Consider the following 17520-nt stretch of genomic DNA (forward strand, 5'->3'; position numbering starts at 1 on the left):
TAGATATGATGGGACTTGTTGTGAGTAGTAGTTGCAACTTGTACATGTAATTGACCAATTCAATACGTGAAGGTGCCTAGGTAGTCATCGATACATGCAGCTTCCTGATGGAATGGCATTGAATGCGGAATAACATCACCTTGCATACAGCTCCTGCCTCTTCCGCCTACTTACTGACGCAGATTCGCCTGCCACGCTATAATTGGCTGGCCTGGAGGCTTTAGGTAACCGAAAAGGACCCCTAGCGCGTGTAATCCCAGCCAGACGGCGTCATGCCTAATGCCATCTGGCTATAGCGCCATTTTCTCCGCTCCAGCCCAGACTCTCTCCAAGCTCTCAAGAAGGAGCCCCCTTCACTCCCCAACATTTTGGCCTGTACTCCAACTTCTGCAGGGGTAGATCGAATGTTCGGGGACGCTTCTAGATCGACTCGGTTGCACTTTCCATGCTTCCAATTGAAATGCTTCCCGCTTCGTTCGAGGCCAATATCCCTCTGAAGGACGCAACAACTGTATTTTTCTGCATGTGCTGGACTTCAGTTGGCATGAGCCATCATTCCACTAATGTTGACCGATTGGCAGGACGAAAGACACTGCCTGACATAAAACATAAGCAACAATGCACGTCAATGATAGGGGCAAACTCAGGTGGTTCAGTAAGCCGGCTGCTGTGTAATCTGTTATTTGACCCGGCCGATATGTCTACTTAACACAAGGAAGTAGAGTCCGAACAGATATCAACTCCGAGCCCGACAACTACCCATACCCATTGCATCATCTCTTCTTTTTTCTCAACAGGCGCCACCAATAGGCGGAAGGCCACAAATCTCTCCCGCTTCCGAGGTGTCCTTTCTCTAGCAGCAGTAGCCAGGCAACTTAGTCTCGTCATCTTCGTTGCCGCGCAAGTGGGTTAGCAGTGATAAGGGTTTGGATAGAGGAAAGGGGCATGACCTTCTACAAAAACCACTTACGAGCCATCACATCGCCCACAGTGGGACTACACGTGTTGTCGCTATTGACCTTGTAGAATTGACCTAGATCACAAACGTTAAATGTCAGTAGGAAGCTGCCACTTTCGAAACAGAATAATGAGTGGCTCTCCAAGCGTCTCCAGGCAGCTGCGTAGCGTACCGTCGTAGCATTGGCACACTGTAGAAGTGATGCAGCACTTCGGGTCCTGGCTGTGTAGCATAGAAGTCAGTCTCGAATTCATCACGAGTTATACGTACCGAAGCCAAGGTATCCTCGGACGTATTTGTGGTACTACTTACAAACTGCTGCAGGCGGGTTTGCCGTCAGGAGGACCCGTGGGGCCGATGTCAACACTCTGGACGTCGGTGGCAGCGGCGAAGGGAGGAGCAGCGAAGATGGTGGAGAAGATGGCGAGCTTCATGGTTGCAACTTTCGAGCGAGAATTGCGAGCTCTAACAATGAACGACGTGCTTGTTGACCGGTATCTGTCCGTAACGTGGACGTGGCCGGTAGCGGAGATGTAGGAGGTTTCGAAGGGTTGGTTGTGGGAACATGAATTTTCTCAGGTTTCCATAACCTCCTTGAGGGTATTTGACACTTTATATGCCTGTAGCCGCGCGCGATGTATTCACTCGACTTATTGCAATTTCCTGAATCATTATACCGCTATGTTGCCCATAGCTTGTCAGACTCTCAATGTACTGATATATGTATATAAATGATCATCACTGCGTATGACACAAACACTCATCCGCGTCGACTTTCAAGCATGAGGTATGCTTTGATGTTATGAGCAATATAGAATACTGTGGGGAGAGAGGTGAATAGAGAGTAGGTACCCTAGAGACCTGGCTTGGTCGGTCAATAGTAAACAGTAAGTCTGTATCTGATCTTCTATTTCTGACACTAATTGGAGGCTCCGTCGACGATACGGTCTGAGTAGCCAAGCTTTCGGCTGATTTATCCTTCTCTCCCATTATGGCCAATTTTCGAGATGACTATTCGGTGTGTCACCTGTGATGATGTATGCTGCTGGCACTACCCTTTCCCCTCCCCCCGACAGGAAAAGTCACACCGACAAGCTGGGTTTCTGCTCCGGCAAGATGAAGCAGGTATTCTGGGAGTTCCCAGCCTCGACACCGATCGTGTACAGGTTACTTCCCCCATAGGCCGGGACCACCCCGAACCGGTACCGTTTCTGTGCCATGCGCAGCCATGCTTTGATATACCGTACCGCGGCTGCCTCTACCCGCTCAACCTTTTGGTCACGTTCCCCACCCTTTACGATGACGTCCAAAGGGTTGCCCTTGCCCTCGACGGCAAACTTGTCATCTCATAGCGGACTGTTGAAACAAGTCCACGACAGCAAAATTGCGATTGAGGAGTAATAGCGCGATAGCTGTCCCTCGTACTCCTCTGCTGCCAGAAGCCAGACGACTAGTTCCGAATAGACCACCAGCCATACAATAACGATGATCAACAGTGGTAACGAAACCCATCTCCAAAGCCCACGATAGAGGAACACCACTATGGGAAGCAGTCTTCCGAGAGTCGCCATCAGCATCAGGTAAGCGACTTTGGCGTGCCCCTTTCCCAACGCCACGAATATCGCGACGAGCCGCAAGAGGCAGGTATAATCCAGCGGCAGTGAGCCGTCAGCCGAGGCGCCAGTACTAGACCTCAGAGCCTTGAACGACTCCGTCTGCGCGTGCGTGTTCCATCCAGTTACTTCTCATACCACGGCTCCGTATTCCCGCAGTAGACGTTCAGTCTCTGACGGTCGGTCCCGAGACGTATGATCCCCCCTCAAACGCCGCAAAAGCTCCAGTAGCGTTTCTTTTAAATGCGCAATCCATTGGGGCACAGTGTCCCCCTGAAGCTCCTGAGGAAACTCCCCCGCAAAATTCGGGTTTGCGCCGGCCTCTAAAAGCAGTCGAGCAACTGACAAATAGCGATGGTACACCGACGCTTTGAGGGGCGTGAGGAAAAGAACCAAGCCCGTCCGGATTAGCCCCGTGCTTGATCAACACATCGATGATGGAACTCCCATCTTCCAATCGGTGCTTTGACCGACTGATAACGATTTCCTCCAAAATTGCAGTATGGTCGAGGTGGTGACTATAACAATCCACCAGCCAGAATATTGTATGAAGCGCCGCATTGTCTGTATCATCATAGCGTAAAAGAATTGCCAGGACAGTCCCAGTGTCAGAGGTTTTGTAACCCGAACCACTATGAGTTACAGTGAGGTGTGTAACAAGAAGTTCGCCCAGATTATGACTCTGTGTTAGGAAGGCATTAAACATATTGTTTGCCATAGGGTCGACGTAGCCGGCCAGAAGCAGATTCAACAGTATTTTGGCCTCGCCAGCAGTGTCGGGAGTGGAATGGCCCTGCAGATGATACTCTGGCATATCATATATGTAGTAGAATGACCATCCGCCTGCAATTTCGGATAGAAATCTCTGCACTCTAGGAATCCGGGAGTAGTGTGGGCTGCTCGGGTCATAGTATCGTAGGAGTAGGTCGACGAGATCTACCCAGTCTTCGTTCACAATCAAAGTAGGAGCTAGTGTTAGGCAATACGCTTCACGGTCGTGCAGCCAGCTTATACCAGCTCCTTGGGGATCAGCGCTCACAGCTTGCCATAGAACGCTCTTCGTGAACTCGGTCATGATGGTTGACCTTGTTAACGCGAAGTAAGAGACATCCGTTTCGCGTATGAAAGGGGATTCAAGAAACTCCATAACAGTGTAATGGGCAAGAGTTATTAGTGACAAGCTGTGGGTGTCAGGTGCTGCTTGTTGGCCCGTTGTTTGTATGGTCCCAGGGAGGTCCGAGTGGAGCATGATATCCGCCTCGCTCACATCATTTGAAACTGTGATCAAGCAGCCAATGAGCTCTCCAAGATAGTCAATATCGTAGAAACTCGGATCAGAGGCTGATTCGTTGATGTGGAGATCATATGATGCGGCTGCGGCTAGGACATCTCCCTTGATGCCGTAATTTGTATGCCAAGAAGCCCCGGCATGGCCACCTAGCCAAATGAGGGCGCGCCGCACGAATGGTCGGTCCACCTCCGGTATCTGTTGGAATATGCGGATATAGGTCTCAGCTAGATCTCGAGGGAGGTTCTGCAGAGCCTCTAGTATCTGTGGCTCTGTGCGAAGTCGTTCGATTGTATGTATTTGGCACTCTGCCCACCGAAACCTGCAGGTATTTACTTAGCACGAATACTCTCTTTGAGCTCAAGCTCTCGAAAATATTGTTTTTCTTTAAACTTACATCCCTTTGGCGCCAGAAACTAGGGAATCCTCAATAAGCCCAATCAGCTTCGGCCATCTTTGTATATGGCGGCTTTTAGCCAGGCGATTTTGGATGAATTGTCTAATGTCTTCAGAAACCAAATCATTGGACATCGATAATGGTACAGAGATCCCGGAAAAGGCCTTCTCGATATCCGAGTATTGCCTGCTGGTTACCAGTAATCTGACATTACCAAACCGTTGATCAAGCGCAATCGTAGCAAGTAGGGCTACTAAACCACCTCTTGGCGAACTTTCATCAACGGCATCTACTACGATGTAGAACGTTGTGAACCCTGAAAGTATTTCTCCCAAGATGGTGTTCAGTTCAGTAAGGCTTGGTTCGCAACCACCGTCATGCACTTTTTTGAGTTGCTGTGGCACTCGTTTTGCCAGGCGGCATGCCTGGCTGATCGTCCATCTGAGAAATGAAACTGACTCATCTCGATCGTGACTGTAATGGCAATAGTAGTATGCGTGTGCTGTTCTGTCTCGACCGGTGCAGTACTGTTGCAGCTGCTCGATCGCAAAAGAGGCCATTACTGTCTTTCCACAGCCCGGTATTCCGAAACACCATAGAAACCGATCTTGGCTATTGCGTAATGAGATCCAGTCATTCCATCCCGGACTTCGAAGAAGCCACGAGGTGGTTTCCTCATGGTGTTTCTGCCACGCTTGGTTATGGAGAGTGGAAGGGTTGGTCGCCTCGAGCCAGCGTAAAATCTGTAAGCGTTCGGTATCTTTTCGTTTTGTTTTGGAACTTGATCAGTCTATTGTAATAAGGCGATGGAAGCATACACATACCCACCATCGACCCTTCCACGTTATTGATTCCGGCTCGAATGGCTTTGATATCATGTCTATAAGATTGACTTTAATATTAGCAGTGACACTTGACCATATAATAGCGATACATGATTCGTCTTCTTTGATGTGGTTCGCCAATTAAGATTTTTATTTTTGGCTGTAAGTGACTTCAACGGGTACATAAAAGGCATGCACCACGTATCAAAATCACTTGCGAAATGCACTACCCAGGAGATAGAACTTACGCCATATCGCCACTAATAGCAAGCAGGAGCGTCGCTTTATGTTGGGAGACCTCCGCTAGTAACTTTCGAGCCTTAGACTCCTTCAGTGGCCATGCCAGTTCAGCAAACGTGATCTTGCGACGTTTACTGCTCGAGGCGTCATTCCCCTGAGGTTTTGGCAAGAGGCCCTCGAGTGCCAATAGACATCTGCGGCATGCCTCGAGCGTGATGGTCAAGCCCAACGGCTCCACGTCAGAAGCTTTCAGGGTTTCGATGATGGCTTCCAGCGATGTGGTCTCACCCAAGATCATCTGGAAGTCTCTGGGCGCGTCCTTCATGGTCTCGAAGCAATACTTGCACGTGCTAACTATGCGATTCGTGATTTCGATGAATGCAATAATGCTGGCTCCCATAGACAAGGGGTCGGCCATCTCGAACTGGGGTTTTGAGTAACTGAACGTTACTGTGCACTTTAGCTTGAAGATACAGTTATCGCCAAGATAAGGCTGAACCCATCCTCAGTCTCAAGTCCTCTTAGCTGAGGACCCAACCTGATTGCTGTATGCACCAACCCCACCTTGGGTAACTGTCCAGTCAACCGACGCCTCCAAATAGAGCAGGATTTCTTCATTGGTTGAGCCGAGCCACGGGATGCAAGCCACTCCGCTCTAGTCCATCCAAGAATCAACAGAGGGTGGGTGTACTTGCTTTTCTGATGAAATCGCAGGAGTCCAAATTGCTGCCCCGTCATTATACATATAGTGGTATTATCAAAATAGTATACAGTAGCTGTACAGGCAGCCTTCATATGGCTTTCTAGAGTCTATAGCCCGCCTCCTTCTAGAGTCTATAACCGGCCTCCGTCTAGTGTCGTAATACATTGTCCTGTAGAGCGTTGACAGCCCACTGATAACTCCCGAGGAAGATGGCTCCTCCAGCACTGATCCACATGACTCGGGGTCCAATTCCGGCGAAAAAGGGGCGGATGCCGTGCGTTTTCAATATGCTCCTGAGCACCGGTATCACGCGCTCCTTCTCCTTGGACAGCATGACCCGTGTCTTGAGTACATCCAGGGGCGTGGTGATACCAGCCGCGACGGCGCCAGATATGCTCCCGAAAACCGCACTCTCGACCGCGGTGTTCTCTGCCCCGCCGCCGCCCTTCCGACGCCGACTCCAGGCCTTCAGCGCCTCCCACAGCGGGAACTGGATGACCGTGAAGGGCACCTCGCGCATGACCGTGATGCCCCACCCGCGGTACAGCTCGCGCCACACGCCCTCGAGGCCGATGGTGCGGTACTGGCCCAGGATGGCGGCCAGGGCCGCGGAGCTGGAGCCGCCGTGCTGGCCCGCCTGCGCCCGCTGCTTGACCACCTCGGTCGGGACCCGCACGGCGCACGCTGCGACCTCGCCCACGCTGGCCGCGGCCATGTGCTCGAGCGGCGCGGCCCAGCGGCTGTTTTTTTCGGGTGTCCGGCCCCCGTGCAGCGCCGCGAGGAGCTGCTTCTCGTGCCGCCGGGCCGCGAGCGCGCTCTTGACCCCTTCGTAGGAGCAGAAGAAGAAAGCCGCACCCGGCGCAGAGCCGACCACCGCGGACCCCACGCCTCGATATATCCCGCGGAAGCCTCCGGAGGGGAAGAAGCCGGTGGCTGACTGTAGGCGGGTCTTGAGCGTATCGAGAGGGAAGAGACTCAGGTCGACAGTGGTCCCAGCGAGACCGCCGGCCAGCAGGGCCGTGGTAAACGGAGGCTCTGATGTTGTCGACATGATTTCCTGAGTTGTGTATGTTTCTCGATTTGGGAGGTCGTTCGTAACGGGGTTGAACTGTTTATGGAGCTTCGAGGCGGTGCCTCCTGACTTTATCGAGTCTCTGCGATCATCGAGGATGTGTCAGAAGAGGTCGTGGGGTAACCAACTGGTGGATGACGTTGGTGCAGCACCAACAAGTGGTGATCGCGTGAGCTTTTGCGCCGAGCTCTATTTTCTTCAGTGGAGCTAGCACCGATTAAAGCCGAACCCGCTGCCCGTTCTGCCGTTGGGGCTTGCAGAAAAACAGTGCTTGTTTTTAGCGGGCAGTTGGCAGTAGGAGTCCCTCGTTTTAGTGAAGTCATGGGGAATTAAGCCCTGGCCCAAGCTCCCCTGTGCCTGAGAAGAGCTGAAATTGCTACGTACCTTGATACCTCAGCTCTGAAATAAATAAATAAAATGGCAATGTCAATTGAAACTCCCACCAATTCCCCGGACTATATCCAGTATGAAGGTCGTCATATAATGGAATGGGGGCAATTCCACATGTCTTGCACGGGCTGGCAAGGCCAATCGGCCTGCCCGAGTTCCTTGATGCTCTCCGGGCCACCTGCGTGCCTCGATTCCCAGAGGCAAACGGCCATATCCACAGGCTCGTTGGTAAGTCGCTTCACGCCGTGGAGGGATGCTCAAATCATCGTTATAGTAGCTAACTTCTTATATCATAGGTATGGCCATAAGCGGCGGCGTCGATTCCATGGCTCTAGCCTATCTATGCTCCAAAGTGCGAGGATACGATCCCGACTTTAGGATATGCGACAACCCAGTAGGCTCGTTTCGAGGGTTCGTGGTCGACCACGGTCTGCGACAGGAATCTACCCAGGAGGCGGAACAAGTGTGCCAGGCCCTTAGGAGAATGGGATTCGCCTCCAGAGTCTTCTCTATCAACTGGAGCAATGAATTCGGCGAGGGTACAGATCCAAAGGCCATGCCCAACTTCGAGAGCGCCGCGCGCAGGGCGAGATACCGGCGGCTAGGCAGGTGCTGTGCGCATGATCGGATAGCAACGCTGCTACTTGGACACCACGAGGACGACCAATACGAGACGGTCCTCATGCGACTTCTCAATGGACATCGTAACCGCGCCTTACGTGGCATGCGAAGAGCAAGCGCAATACCGGAATGCGACGGCATCCATGGTGCTTACAACAGTGGTTGGGTAGATGACCAAAACATCGAGTCCCCCTACATCACCTACAAGCCCAGTAGGGTCACGCAGAAGCATCTCATGCATGAGCTTCGTGATATCATCCAGACGCAGTTGCTCGAGGATGCTAAGGGAGACGAGTCTCTGGCTAACTCGTGGGTTGCTGACGAGGTTGAACATGTCGATGAATATGGGTACTTGGCCGAGGAAGTGAAACAAGTCAGCTTACCGATGGATCTCGGGCTCCCGCCCTTACCCATGGAGGACGCCGGTGTTAACATCTACCGTCCACTGCTGGGTTTCGGGAAAGACAGACTGATCGCAACATGCCTTGCCCATGATGTCCCCTGGTGGGAGGACCGCACAAATGCAGATCCCACACTCACCACGAGGAATACGCTGCGACACCTGGCGAGGACGGAGAAGCTCCCACTTGCTCTTCTGAAGCCAGCTGTTCTTAGACTTTCTGCGAAATGGGAAGCCAAGGCCCGAGCACAGGATGCCGAGGTTGACAGGTGGCTGAAGCGAACTATTATACACGAGTTTGAGCCCCACGTGGGATCCGTCGTCGTCCAGTTCCCCGATATAGCCCCCGCTGCGCAGCTGCGGTATCAGACGTCAAGGCGGCATCTCAGCCGTATTGCCCAGAAGCGCGTCATTGCAGGTTCGCTGGTACAGAGGATTTTGGCCCTTGTCAGCCCGGACCTCCTGCTTCCTCCATTGGCCAATCTTCAGAACGTCATATCGCGCCTGTTCTCGTCGCTTGCCAGCCCTTCTGGATATCAGCAAAGGGCTCCTCCCAAGCCATTTCCCATCGCTTCTGTGCACTTTACGCCACTCGAAGCAACCCCGTCATCCGTAGCAACAGCCGTCCCTGCTAACGAGCGAACTTGGTATGTGTCGCGTCTGCCATATTCCTCCACCGCGCCCCTTCCACAGTGGTGGGTTCCGTACTGGTCCTCCGCAAAAGACCATGAGAAGAAGCTGGACAAAGACGGCGTGCCCGGAATCGAGCCTTGCAATTGGTCGCTGTGGCTGTCCTGGCATTACTATGACGGGAGATACTGGATCCGACTGACGCATCGCCTGCCGTACCGCGTCCTCGTCATGCCGTTCCTCGCCGAGCACGCCAAGGACTTCCGAGATTCGCTCGGTCGCGACGAGGCCAAGCGGCTCAACGCCATTCTGAAGAGGATGGCCCCCGGCAAGGTCCGGTGGACGCTGCCCGCCATCTACGTCGAGTACCTGGACATCGACGACGTCGCGCCCCTTGCGAACTACCTGGAGCGGGAGGGCGAGGGCGTAGAGAACACACCTGAAGATACCGCAGAAAACCGTGCAGCAGAGCGGCGGGCCGGCGGGCCGGCGTCGCCGATCGTCCTCTCCAAGATGAGACTTTTGGCACTGCCAACGCTGGATGTCAAGATACCCGGCCTTGAGAAGTGGCTAAGGTATCAAGTGAGGTACAAGAGAGCAGACAGAGACACCCTGCACAATGCAGGAACCTTCTCGCAAGGGTCTTTCGTTGCACCTGTACGGCTCAGGAAGAAGGCGGTAGTAACGGCTACACGTGTACGAAAAGACGGGGGATAGCATAAGTAAACTTCGCCCAGATTTTTTACTCTTTGGGGCGACATATTACCAGTGTAATTTACCGAGCTGTCTGGATGTCCATCTACCATCGATTTATACGTAGATAGCTGCGAGATTTCATCTGCTCAGCCAATCCTCATATTCTCACACACCTATCCCAGCCCAAGAACCCCTCCCACTTTGAGAGGGCCTTGTCGAGACGGGGACTATGAAACGCAAAACCTGGGCAAAATGTGAGAGATAGGAATCCCGAGACGAGATTTCCTGCTCAAGACTCAAGCGCAACTCTCCCTTGCCCTTGCCATCTTTCGCGCTGTCTTCCTTGCCTTTGTCATCGCCCTCGTTCTCTTTACGCTTATCGTGGGGGCGTAGTATACGTTGCTGTATTCGCTCCGCAGCTGTAAGTTCCCTCCTCTGGTATGCTCGAAACCGCCGAGGCGGACCGGCTTCTTCCGGGCTCAGGGGTACCGCTTCCGTACATGATGGACAGCCTCTGAAAGCTGTCGCGTACGTCACGTGTTAAGTCCACATCCAGCGAAGACGGTGTTCCGCTTGCGGATCTATCCCACTGCATAGCTAGAACGCGTGTGTTAGTAGTGTTGATAAAAAGAATCCAAAGGGGTAGGAATCAATAAGTAGTAGGACTTACCACGGCGAAACATGCTAGCAGGTGTCAAAGATCGGCTCGGGCTCCGCTCGTTTAATGCGAGGCCGGCAGTGGCTGTGCTGGTGCTTCTGTCCCGGTTGCCGGATCCGGGGGTGGCGGCAGCGGCGGAGGGAGTCAACAGAGAACCTGGCTCGCTTTTCTTGTCTTTCTTGTGGAGCTTGGCTTTGCCTTCTTCTCGGCTCTGGACTTGTGGTGAGGACTGCTGTTGGGGTGGTGTTCCGGCTGCCGCGGGCGTGACCGTCCGCGGTCTTGGGGTCACGTTGCGAGCCTGTTGCTGCTGACACAGTTTACACAGCCCGTCCACGGGCCGTGTCGCGACGTTCTGAGCGCACGCGAACATCCCCGGGGGCACCCGAGGTTGGGAATCCGGGAGCCATTTGGTGGACTGCATCAAGAGGCGATGGTCGTCTCTAGAGCTCACTAGCGGGTAGGGCGTGGAATTCGGGCCCAGGTCGACACGGGGATTGATGCCGTGTGGCCGGCGTGTGGGGAATTCTTCTTGGTCTTGCGGAGACGGGTACGGGACCGCGTAGTCATTGCGGCTGGGCTTCTCATCGGCTTCGGGGGGTAAGTGCTCGGATGATTGCAGGCGCCGGACAACGTGGCAGTGGCTTGTGTTTTGGTACTGGGTGTGGCCACAACCTTGGTGTTTGGTCTGGATTGTCGTACACATTTTGCTGATACCTGGAAATGGTTTCAGAAACCCTCTATAGCAGTTTTCCTTTGGGGTAGAAGGTGGTTTGGTTTGTGAAAGAAAATAAAATTGGCTTTCGTACTTGATGTGGTCGAGGGCAACGGGAATGTCATCAGCCGGGCTTTCTAGGTGGGTGGACGAGGAGGACGGTGGCATTCGTCCGGGAGCTGCAAGGCATGTCATTAGAAGACTCCCGGCGTCAAAGCTGCTCAGATCTGTCTTGGCTTGGTGTTGATGCATAGGTAGGTATTTCTCTCACTCGTTATCCAGGCATGGTTCATGGAGTGTCCCAGTCGTGGGCCGAGGGTGAAAAGAAAAGGAGCGGTCCTATGAAGTAAGTAAAAAGTACGTGCAGGTGCTTTTTAGAATAGATCTGTGGTTATTTCCCAAGTACATAATGGCTTGCCAGTTCCCAGTCATAACAGGGCATTGTGGCCATTGAATACAGTTGACTGTCCCTCTCGATCTTGACAATTCTATAAGCAAAACCGGATGACGCTTCATAGGAGTCTTGTATTCCTTTCATATTCTGATGAGATCCGTCGTAGGCACTTTACAGATGATTCTCAGGACCTTGAAAAGCTGGGTGATCAGCTGGCAAGTCCACACCTGTCACTACTGCATGTCGCTCTTCCTATCCCTCATATCTGAAGCCCCAAAAGCTACGATTACGCGGATTCCTTTCGATATCAAATTAGGCGTGGGATAGCCAGAGACGGGATAATCAGCAATAAGATGGCTGGCTACAAAGCTGTCTATCAGCTTCCTTAACTTGGTCCAAATATCCACAACCAACGCTGCATGATCAGCCAAGCGGCCATTTGATCTATCTTTCTTGGTATCACCATCACTTGCTTGGTTCTCTTAGAGTTGTAGCTTATTCTCAGCATCTGCTTTCCTATCATTCCGCTATTCACAAGCAAACCATTGCGGGTTCGCAGGCATACCGTATCGTTTCGCATCGTAGGCAGCCGAAGGAAAGCTAGCCTCCTACCTTCACCAAACCCCAGAGCTGTCAACGGCTTCCGAGTCCACGCGACTCAAGAGTCCCAGGTGGAGAAGCATATCGAACCCACCAACAAAAGATGGCTGACGACTTCGAACCTTTGGACCTCTCGAACCTTCCCGACTCTCCGAGTACTGATGCAGTAGATGCACTAGTAGATGATTACGTAACCCGTCAAGAAGCCCATGAGGCATCGTCTGATGCAGAGGACGAAACCATACACAGATCCCCACCATCCCTCCAGCTTCACCACGATTCGTATTTGCCCAGTATGATGGTGTCTGGCCCTCCGCAACCATATCTCAGTCGTGTGATAGAATATCTCGCGACTTGCACCGCAGAGAGAGCAGAGCCACCATGGCCAGGTGGCCCTCGTCCTAGAGATGGATCTTCAACTCGGCGGACATACAGGTTTCTACGATCGCGCTCGCCGAGCCCCAACTCCAGTGAAGGAAGCGACGAGGGCCGTGGTGGCAGCGGTGGTGGAAATGGCGACAGAAGCCGGGTTGCTACACGCTGTGGCAGAGCCCGAACTCCCACAAACCCACGGCCCGAGCAAAGCGATGAATCCGAGGAAGGCGATGAAAATGCCAACCCCGACTTTTTAGAACGGATATTCCCGGGGCCGGTTCCACGTGCTTTTCGGACCACACCCTTTATACGGATTTAGGAGAGCCCAATACGCAAGTGTTCTACATTGTTCGTTTAGATAACGCTCTGCATGGAGTGTGGCGCGGAGGATCTACTGTTTTGCGGATCAGTACCGTGGATGACACAGCTTGCAGACGATGTCCATCCAGTCCTCATTTCCCGCGGCAGGCTGATCATACGCGAGGTACCCGATTGTTACCGTTGTCTGAGGTGGCTCATAAGTTATGCCGCGCATCCCCGCAGCCCGCCGATTCCGACTCAGAAGAGAGGACAAGAGGGAGGGGAGGGCCATGGAAGGCAAGATACTACGGCCGAACTAATTGAGCCTAGGGGAAGTCCAGGAGGCCGGGATAGTGTCGCTGAGGAACAGAACACCGAGGATCAGCAGGCGGAGGATCATGACGCAGGGGACCTGAATACTGGAAGCCCAGATAATGGGAATCAGGCCACTGATGGCTATGGCACTGCGATGCAGTCATCCGAGGAAAATGTACCAGAGAATCCAGTGACCGAGGATCTGGTGACCGAAGATTGGCTCACTCAAAACGGCCATATCACTGTATGCCACATGGCCTAAAAGTGAAGGGACTATGAATGTCCCCACGGCCTGGCGCAGCAGAGACAGAAGCGACGCATCACAGCTTGATGTGTTTGACTCACAGCGTTTGATTGGTATAGATTATATCATTGTAGTGTAGATAGTCTATAAAGCGGACACCTGTCATGGACTATTACTATATAAGGATTGCAGCCGCCCGTCAGGGGCATACTTTCTCACTGCCTCGTATAGCCGTTGCACTTTAGTCATATACGCCCAACCTATCAAGATCGTCGGTCCCAGGCTAGCCACAGCCCCAGACAGAAGCCCAGGGTCCAGGGCACTATCCTGCATAGCGTTTCTCAAAGCTGCCCTATAGATTTCGACTGCTGTCTGCGATGCAATACTATGCGCACTCTCACCAAGCTTATGACGGGCAGTACATAAGGAATGAACTTGCAGCGTCACTGAACCTATCAATTTCACCGTAGCAAGCCTTATCGATGAAGATGCTTTAGACGCAAGACCTTTTGGCCAAGTGACTCATCATTACGATGGGCGCTAAGGACTATATGCCGCACCACCTCTAGTCGTCCAAAGTGCGGCGGGGATAAATATACGAGCTACCCTATTTGACTTTTGACACCACCTCGGAGCCAAATAGGGGTAGTTCGTATATCTTTTGGGTGAAGGTCGGATTTCGATGATATCTAACCCTATATATCTTCAGGAATGGTAGGATGTCCCGAAAGCGGCATTGCAAGCCTGATTGGTACGCTGATGTGCACATCATAGTTCTGGTTTGGTGCATCGTTACAGTGTCAGCTAGTGTCAGTCGTTATACCACCACAACTTCGTAAACTTGTCTCCTGCCACAATGTGTTGCGCAATTTTACTATATTAGAAAATTCCAGTTTGTATGTCCTATTCCTATATACGCCCTGGCAATCCATGTTGCCGCAAGCGCCGTTTGGGTTTCTGTTTTCCATAAAGCACAGTTAAAAGACTAACTAGACAGACCTACGAGAGTCCGTAGCGATCGTTTGGGTATCCCTGTTGATTGATAAATCCTCAAATTCCTATTCCCCGTTTACACATTCCCATATCCTTCTTCTTCCCCTTCACTGCCGACCAATCTGGCAAGCCAGATTCCCGATCATGCTGTGCGTCCGGATCGACGACGCGCCCCCGTTCTGGCCCACATAGGCGACCAGCTCGCTGCGGCCGAGTCCCTGGGTGGACTTGACAACGCGCACGTCCTTGCCCGACACGCCCAGCTTGCCGGCCGTCGAGTCGCCCGCGAGGCTGCCGACCCACGAGGCCGGGTACTTGAGGCCGATGTCGCCGCTCGTCGACTTGTGCACGGCCTGCAGGCAGTTGAGGGGCTGGTTGGCCAGGCCCGCGGCCGCGGCCGTGTCGCGGACCTGCTCCAGCGTCGCCATCGCTGTGAGCGTGATGGGCGCGGCGGGTCGGGGTTTGCCGGTGTCCCTCTTGTTGGCGGTGGTGGCGGCGTGCGACAGAGGAGCAGGAGGAGGGCTGTTGTTGGGTGATGGTGACGACGGCGACGCTGACCAGCCGGCGAACCAGACGGGGTCCAGCACGCGCACGGCCGTGGTGCCGCTCGTAGTGCCCGTCTCGAGCTGGGCGGGCGAGGTGGCGTTGACACGGCTCGAGTCGAGGACGGGCAGGAGGTCGACGGCGATGTCGCTCGCGGTGCTCTTGAGGTCGATGCCGGTGCTAAACGCCAGGGCGCCGTGGATGCGGCCCGAGGTCGACTTGAGGTCGACCAGGTACTCGCGGATGGGCATCTGGGCGAGCTCGTGGATGGGCTCGGCGGCGCTGAGGGCGCCCGACACGGTGCTCAGCGACAGGACGGCGGGCTTCGGGTCCGCCTCGAGCACGGCCTTGGGCGCGATGCTGGCCTGGACGCTGCCCGCCGTCGCGTGCAGGCCCAGCAGGTCGTACAGCGGCCACGTGCCGCCGATGTTGCCGGCCACGGTCTGCACCTCGATCAGGCGCGAGTCGAACTTGTATGTCTCCTTGGCCGGGACGAAGATGTAGTCCCTGACGGCGGTCATCGGCGACTTTTCGGCTGCCGTGTAGGTGCGGGCCTTGTCGGTCGCGGATACGATGTCTCCGAGGTCGCTGACTAGTCTGGTGTACTCGGCCACTTTTAGAGACAGGTCATCAAGGGTAAGGATGTCCAGGTGCACCGTTTTGATGCCCATTTCCTTGAGCTCGGCGTTCTCCGGGACATAGATGGTGGCACGCATCTCCATGCATGGGCGCAAATCCGGGTTGGAGGATGTAGTGTGTTTGGGCACGGTCACCTTCATCATCTGGTCCGCCTCGTCTGCGTTTACATCCACCCGCAGGTCGGGATCATTGGTGACAATCTCCAGAATGACGCGGGGGTTGCCGGTGCCGTCCACTTTCCGTACGTTGACCTGGCCTGCTATGCTGACGTCGTCGTGGCCCTTGTGGAACGCCATTTCCTCGACGAAGGAGAAGTATTTGTCCTTGCTGAAATCGACGGCCATCATCTGTTCGGGAAACCGGAACGTCGCATTCTTGCAGTGAGTTGACTCCAGGGGCTGTAAAGCCGGGAGATCTGGGTGCGGGGCCCCTGGCGGTGGCGGGTCAAGCGGCGCTTGGTCTGCGGGCTGCTTGATCGGCACCGCGGGCGATGGTCTAATTGTGTTCTGCACCATTGTGTTAGATATCTGGCGTAGCGGTATTGAAGAATGTTGGTGGAGGTTAGGTGAAGCTTACGCCCTTATCGTCCTTGACCACTCTATATGAGCTTGCCAGAAAGCCCATGCTCGCAATGAGTAACACGGTCGCAAGTAGCGTCGTACGCCAAGTGGCCCATGCGGGCAACCGCCTTCTCACTCGTTGCTTCCAAGCTGGTCTGACACTCTCCTCGTCATTGGGTAACCCCATACTCTCGGGGTCCCGGCCGAGTAACCGCTCATCCTCGATGCCCATGTTAGCGGATGAGAATGTGCTGTAGTTTCTGGCCTGATTGGTCGGGCTTGTTGGTGAAAGAGGGGATGTCGGCGATGGAGTATAAGCCGGAGGGGCGTCCGAATCAACAGATGCCGAACGTCCTCGAGAGGAGGGTAGGCTTCGTAATGGCCGTCGTGATGCTGCTGCTGCTACTACTACTGAAGCTGAAGCTGAGGATGACGACGGATTGTACGCCGACGTGGACAAGGGTGTGCGCGGTGTGAAGATGGGATACGTAGACTGGGTACGTGTCGATGGAGCAGTCGCGTGCTCGATGTGAGAATAAGAATGGTCTCCAGGCGAAGAAGCATTGCCAAGGGGATGCCCTTGCCGTCTTGTATTTAAAGCTGCGACCCGGTCCTGCTCGACCTCGCGCTCCTTCGACTCAGCGGCCATCTCTGGCTGCTGCCGCAGTAACGTGGGGTCAGGGACCATGACATTGGGGACGCTAGGGACTCCATGGGACGAGGCAGACGCTGTGAAGTAGCCGTCGGAGGGCGAGTGCTCATCCCCGTAGTCGTCGCTTTCGGATTCGTCGAAAGCGCGGCCAGAGTAGAGGTTGTCGGAATAAGGCATGGTTGTGGGCGTTTTGTCTTGCTTGAAACAAGGCTTGGCGGAGGGTCTCCCCGGGGCTGAAACTATCGCCAAGCGATGCGTGAAACAAATGCCCGTGTGATCGCAAAGAGGCGATACAACTCTATAGATAGCCAATTCAAATCAGAGTCTTCAGTTGCTTGTTTCAAGTTTCATTAATAAGAGCTGATGGGGGCTTCGAGATTTCAATGTTGGTGGTAGCCAAGATGTGAGGCGAAAGTCAGATCAATCCCGATGAAATATACATCCAGACAGACATCAGCTCAGGGTGTCATTGACAGAGATATCGGCGTACCGCCCGATCTAGAAGCATTCCGATACGATGCTGCAAGGCTAATGTAGTCATCATCAAGATAGAGACGAAGCATTCGTAAGCCTCTGTCTGAACTCGGCAAGACGTTGGAAAACATCGAAAGGCGGGCGCCAAGAGTACTTCAAAGACCACTGAAGCAGAGGTTGAAACCGATGTATCTCCATTCGTGAACATGGGACGGGCCTGCGTATGTCA

General features: G+C 53.7%; 7 protein-coding genes across 7 annotated transcripts; 2 read left to right on the plus strand and 5 right to left on the minus strand.

The window, feature by feature from the left end:
* Positions 1 to 1047: 1047 nt before the first annotated feature.
* On the minus strand, positions 1048 to 1392 carry PG994_002168 (uncharacterized protein; the record flags this gene model as incomplete). Its single annotated transcript, XM_066853577.1, has 2 exons — positions 1048 to 1180; positions 1271 to 1392. The coding sequence occupies 2 exons, from the start codon at positions 1390 to 1392 to the stop codon at positions 1048 to 1050; spliced, it is 255 nt and encodes an 84-aa protein (XP_066721718.1).
* A 648-nt stretch (positions 1393 to 2040) lies between these two features.
* On the minus strand, positions 2041 to 5645 carry PG994_002169 (uncharacterized protein; the record flags this gene model as incomplete). Its single annotated transcript, XM_066853578.1, has 4 exons — positions 2041 to 2295; positions 2918 to 4181; positions 4257 to 4730; positions 5329 to 5645. 4 exons carry the CDS (start codon positions 5643 to 5645, stop codon positions 2041 to 2043), a joined length of 2310 nt encoding a protein of 769 aa, XP_066721719.1.
* Positions 5646 to 6171: 526 nt separating this feature from the next.
* On the minus strand, positions 6172 to 7074 carry PG994_002170 (mitochondrial carrier domain-containing protein; the record flags this gene model as incomplete). The annotated part of the gene is made up of 1 exon (XM_066853579.1): positions 6172 to 7074. The coding sequence occupies one exon, from the start codon at positions 7072 to 7074 to the stop codon at positions 6172 to 6174; it is 903 nt and encodes a 300-aa protein (XP_066721720.1).
* Positions 7075 to 7583: 509 nt separating this feature from the next.
* PG994_002171 (uncharacterized protein) lies at positions 7584 to 9853 on the plus strand (the record flags this gene model as incomplete). Its single annotated transcript, XM_066853580.1, has 2 exons — positions 7584 to 7713; positions 7782 to 9853. 2 exons carry the CDS (start codon positions 7584 to 7586, stop codon positions 9851 to 9853), a joined length of 2202 nt encoding a protein of 733 aa, XP_066721721.1.
* A 355-nt stretch (positions 9854 to 10208) lies between these two features.
* On the minus strand, positions 10209 to 11193 carry PG994_002172 (uncharacterized protein; the record flags this gene model as incomplete). The annotated part of the gene is made up of 2 exons (XM_066853581.1): positions 10209 to 10429; positions 10503 to 11193. 2 exons carry the CDS (start codon positions 11191 to 11193, stop codon positions 10209 to 10211), a joined length of 912 nt encoding a protein of 303 aa, XP_066721722.1.
* Positions 11194 to 12299: 1106 nt separating this feature from the next.
* Positions 12300 to 13448, plus strand: PG994_002173 (uncharacterized protein; the record flags this gene model as incomplete). Its single annotated transcript, XM_066853582.1, has 2 exons — positions 12300 to 12848; positions 12930 to 13448. The coding sequence occupies 2 exons, from the start codon at positions 12300 to 12302 to the stop codon at positions 13446 to 13448; spliced, it is 1068 nt and encodes a 355-aa protein (XP_066721723.1).
* A 1082-nt stretch (positions 13449 to 14530) lies between these two features.
* On the minus strand, positions 14531 to 16994 carry PG994_002174 (uncharacterized protein; the record flags this gene model as incomplete). The annotated part of the gene is made up of 2 exons (XM_066853583.1): positions 14531 to 16111; positions 16182 to 16994. 2 exons carry the CDS (start codon positions 16992 to 16994, stop codon positions 14531 to 14533), a joined length of 2394 nt encoding a protein of 797 aa, XP_066721724.1.
* Positions 16995 to 17520: the final 526 nt, after the last annotated feature.

This window comes from Apiospora phragmitis (assembly GCF_038363925.1).
Source record: "Apiospora phragmitis strain CBS 135458 chromosome Unknown utg000002l:1.0-5516284.0:1.0-5523493.0, whole genome shotgun sequence".
In the NCBI taxonomy this organism is placed as follows: domain Eukaryota; kingdom Fungi; phylum Ascomycota; class Sordariomycetes; order Amphisphaeriales; family Apiosporaceae; genus Apiospora; species Apiospora phragmitis.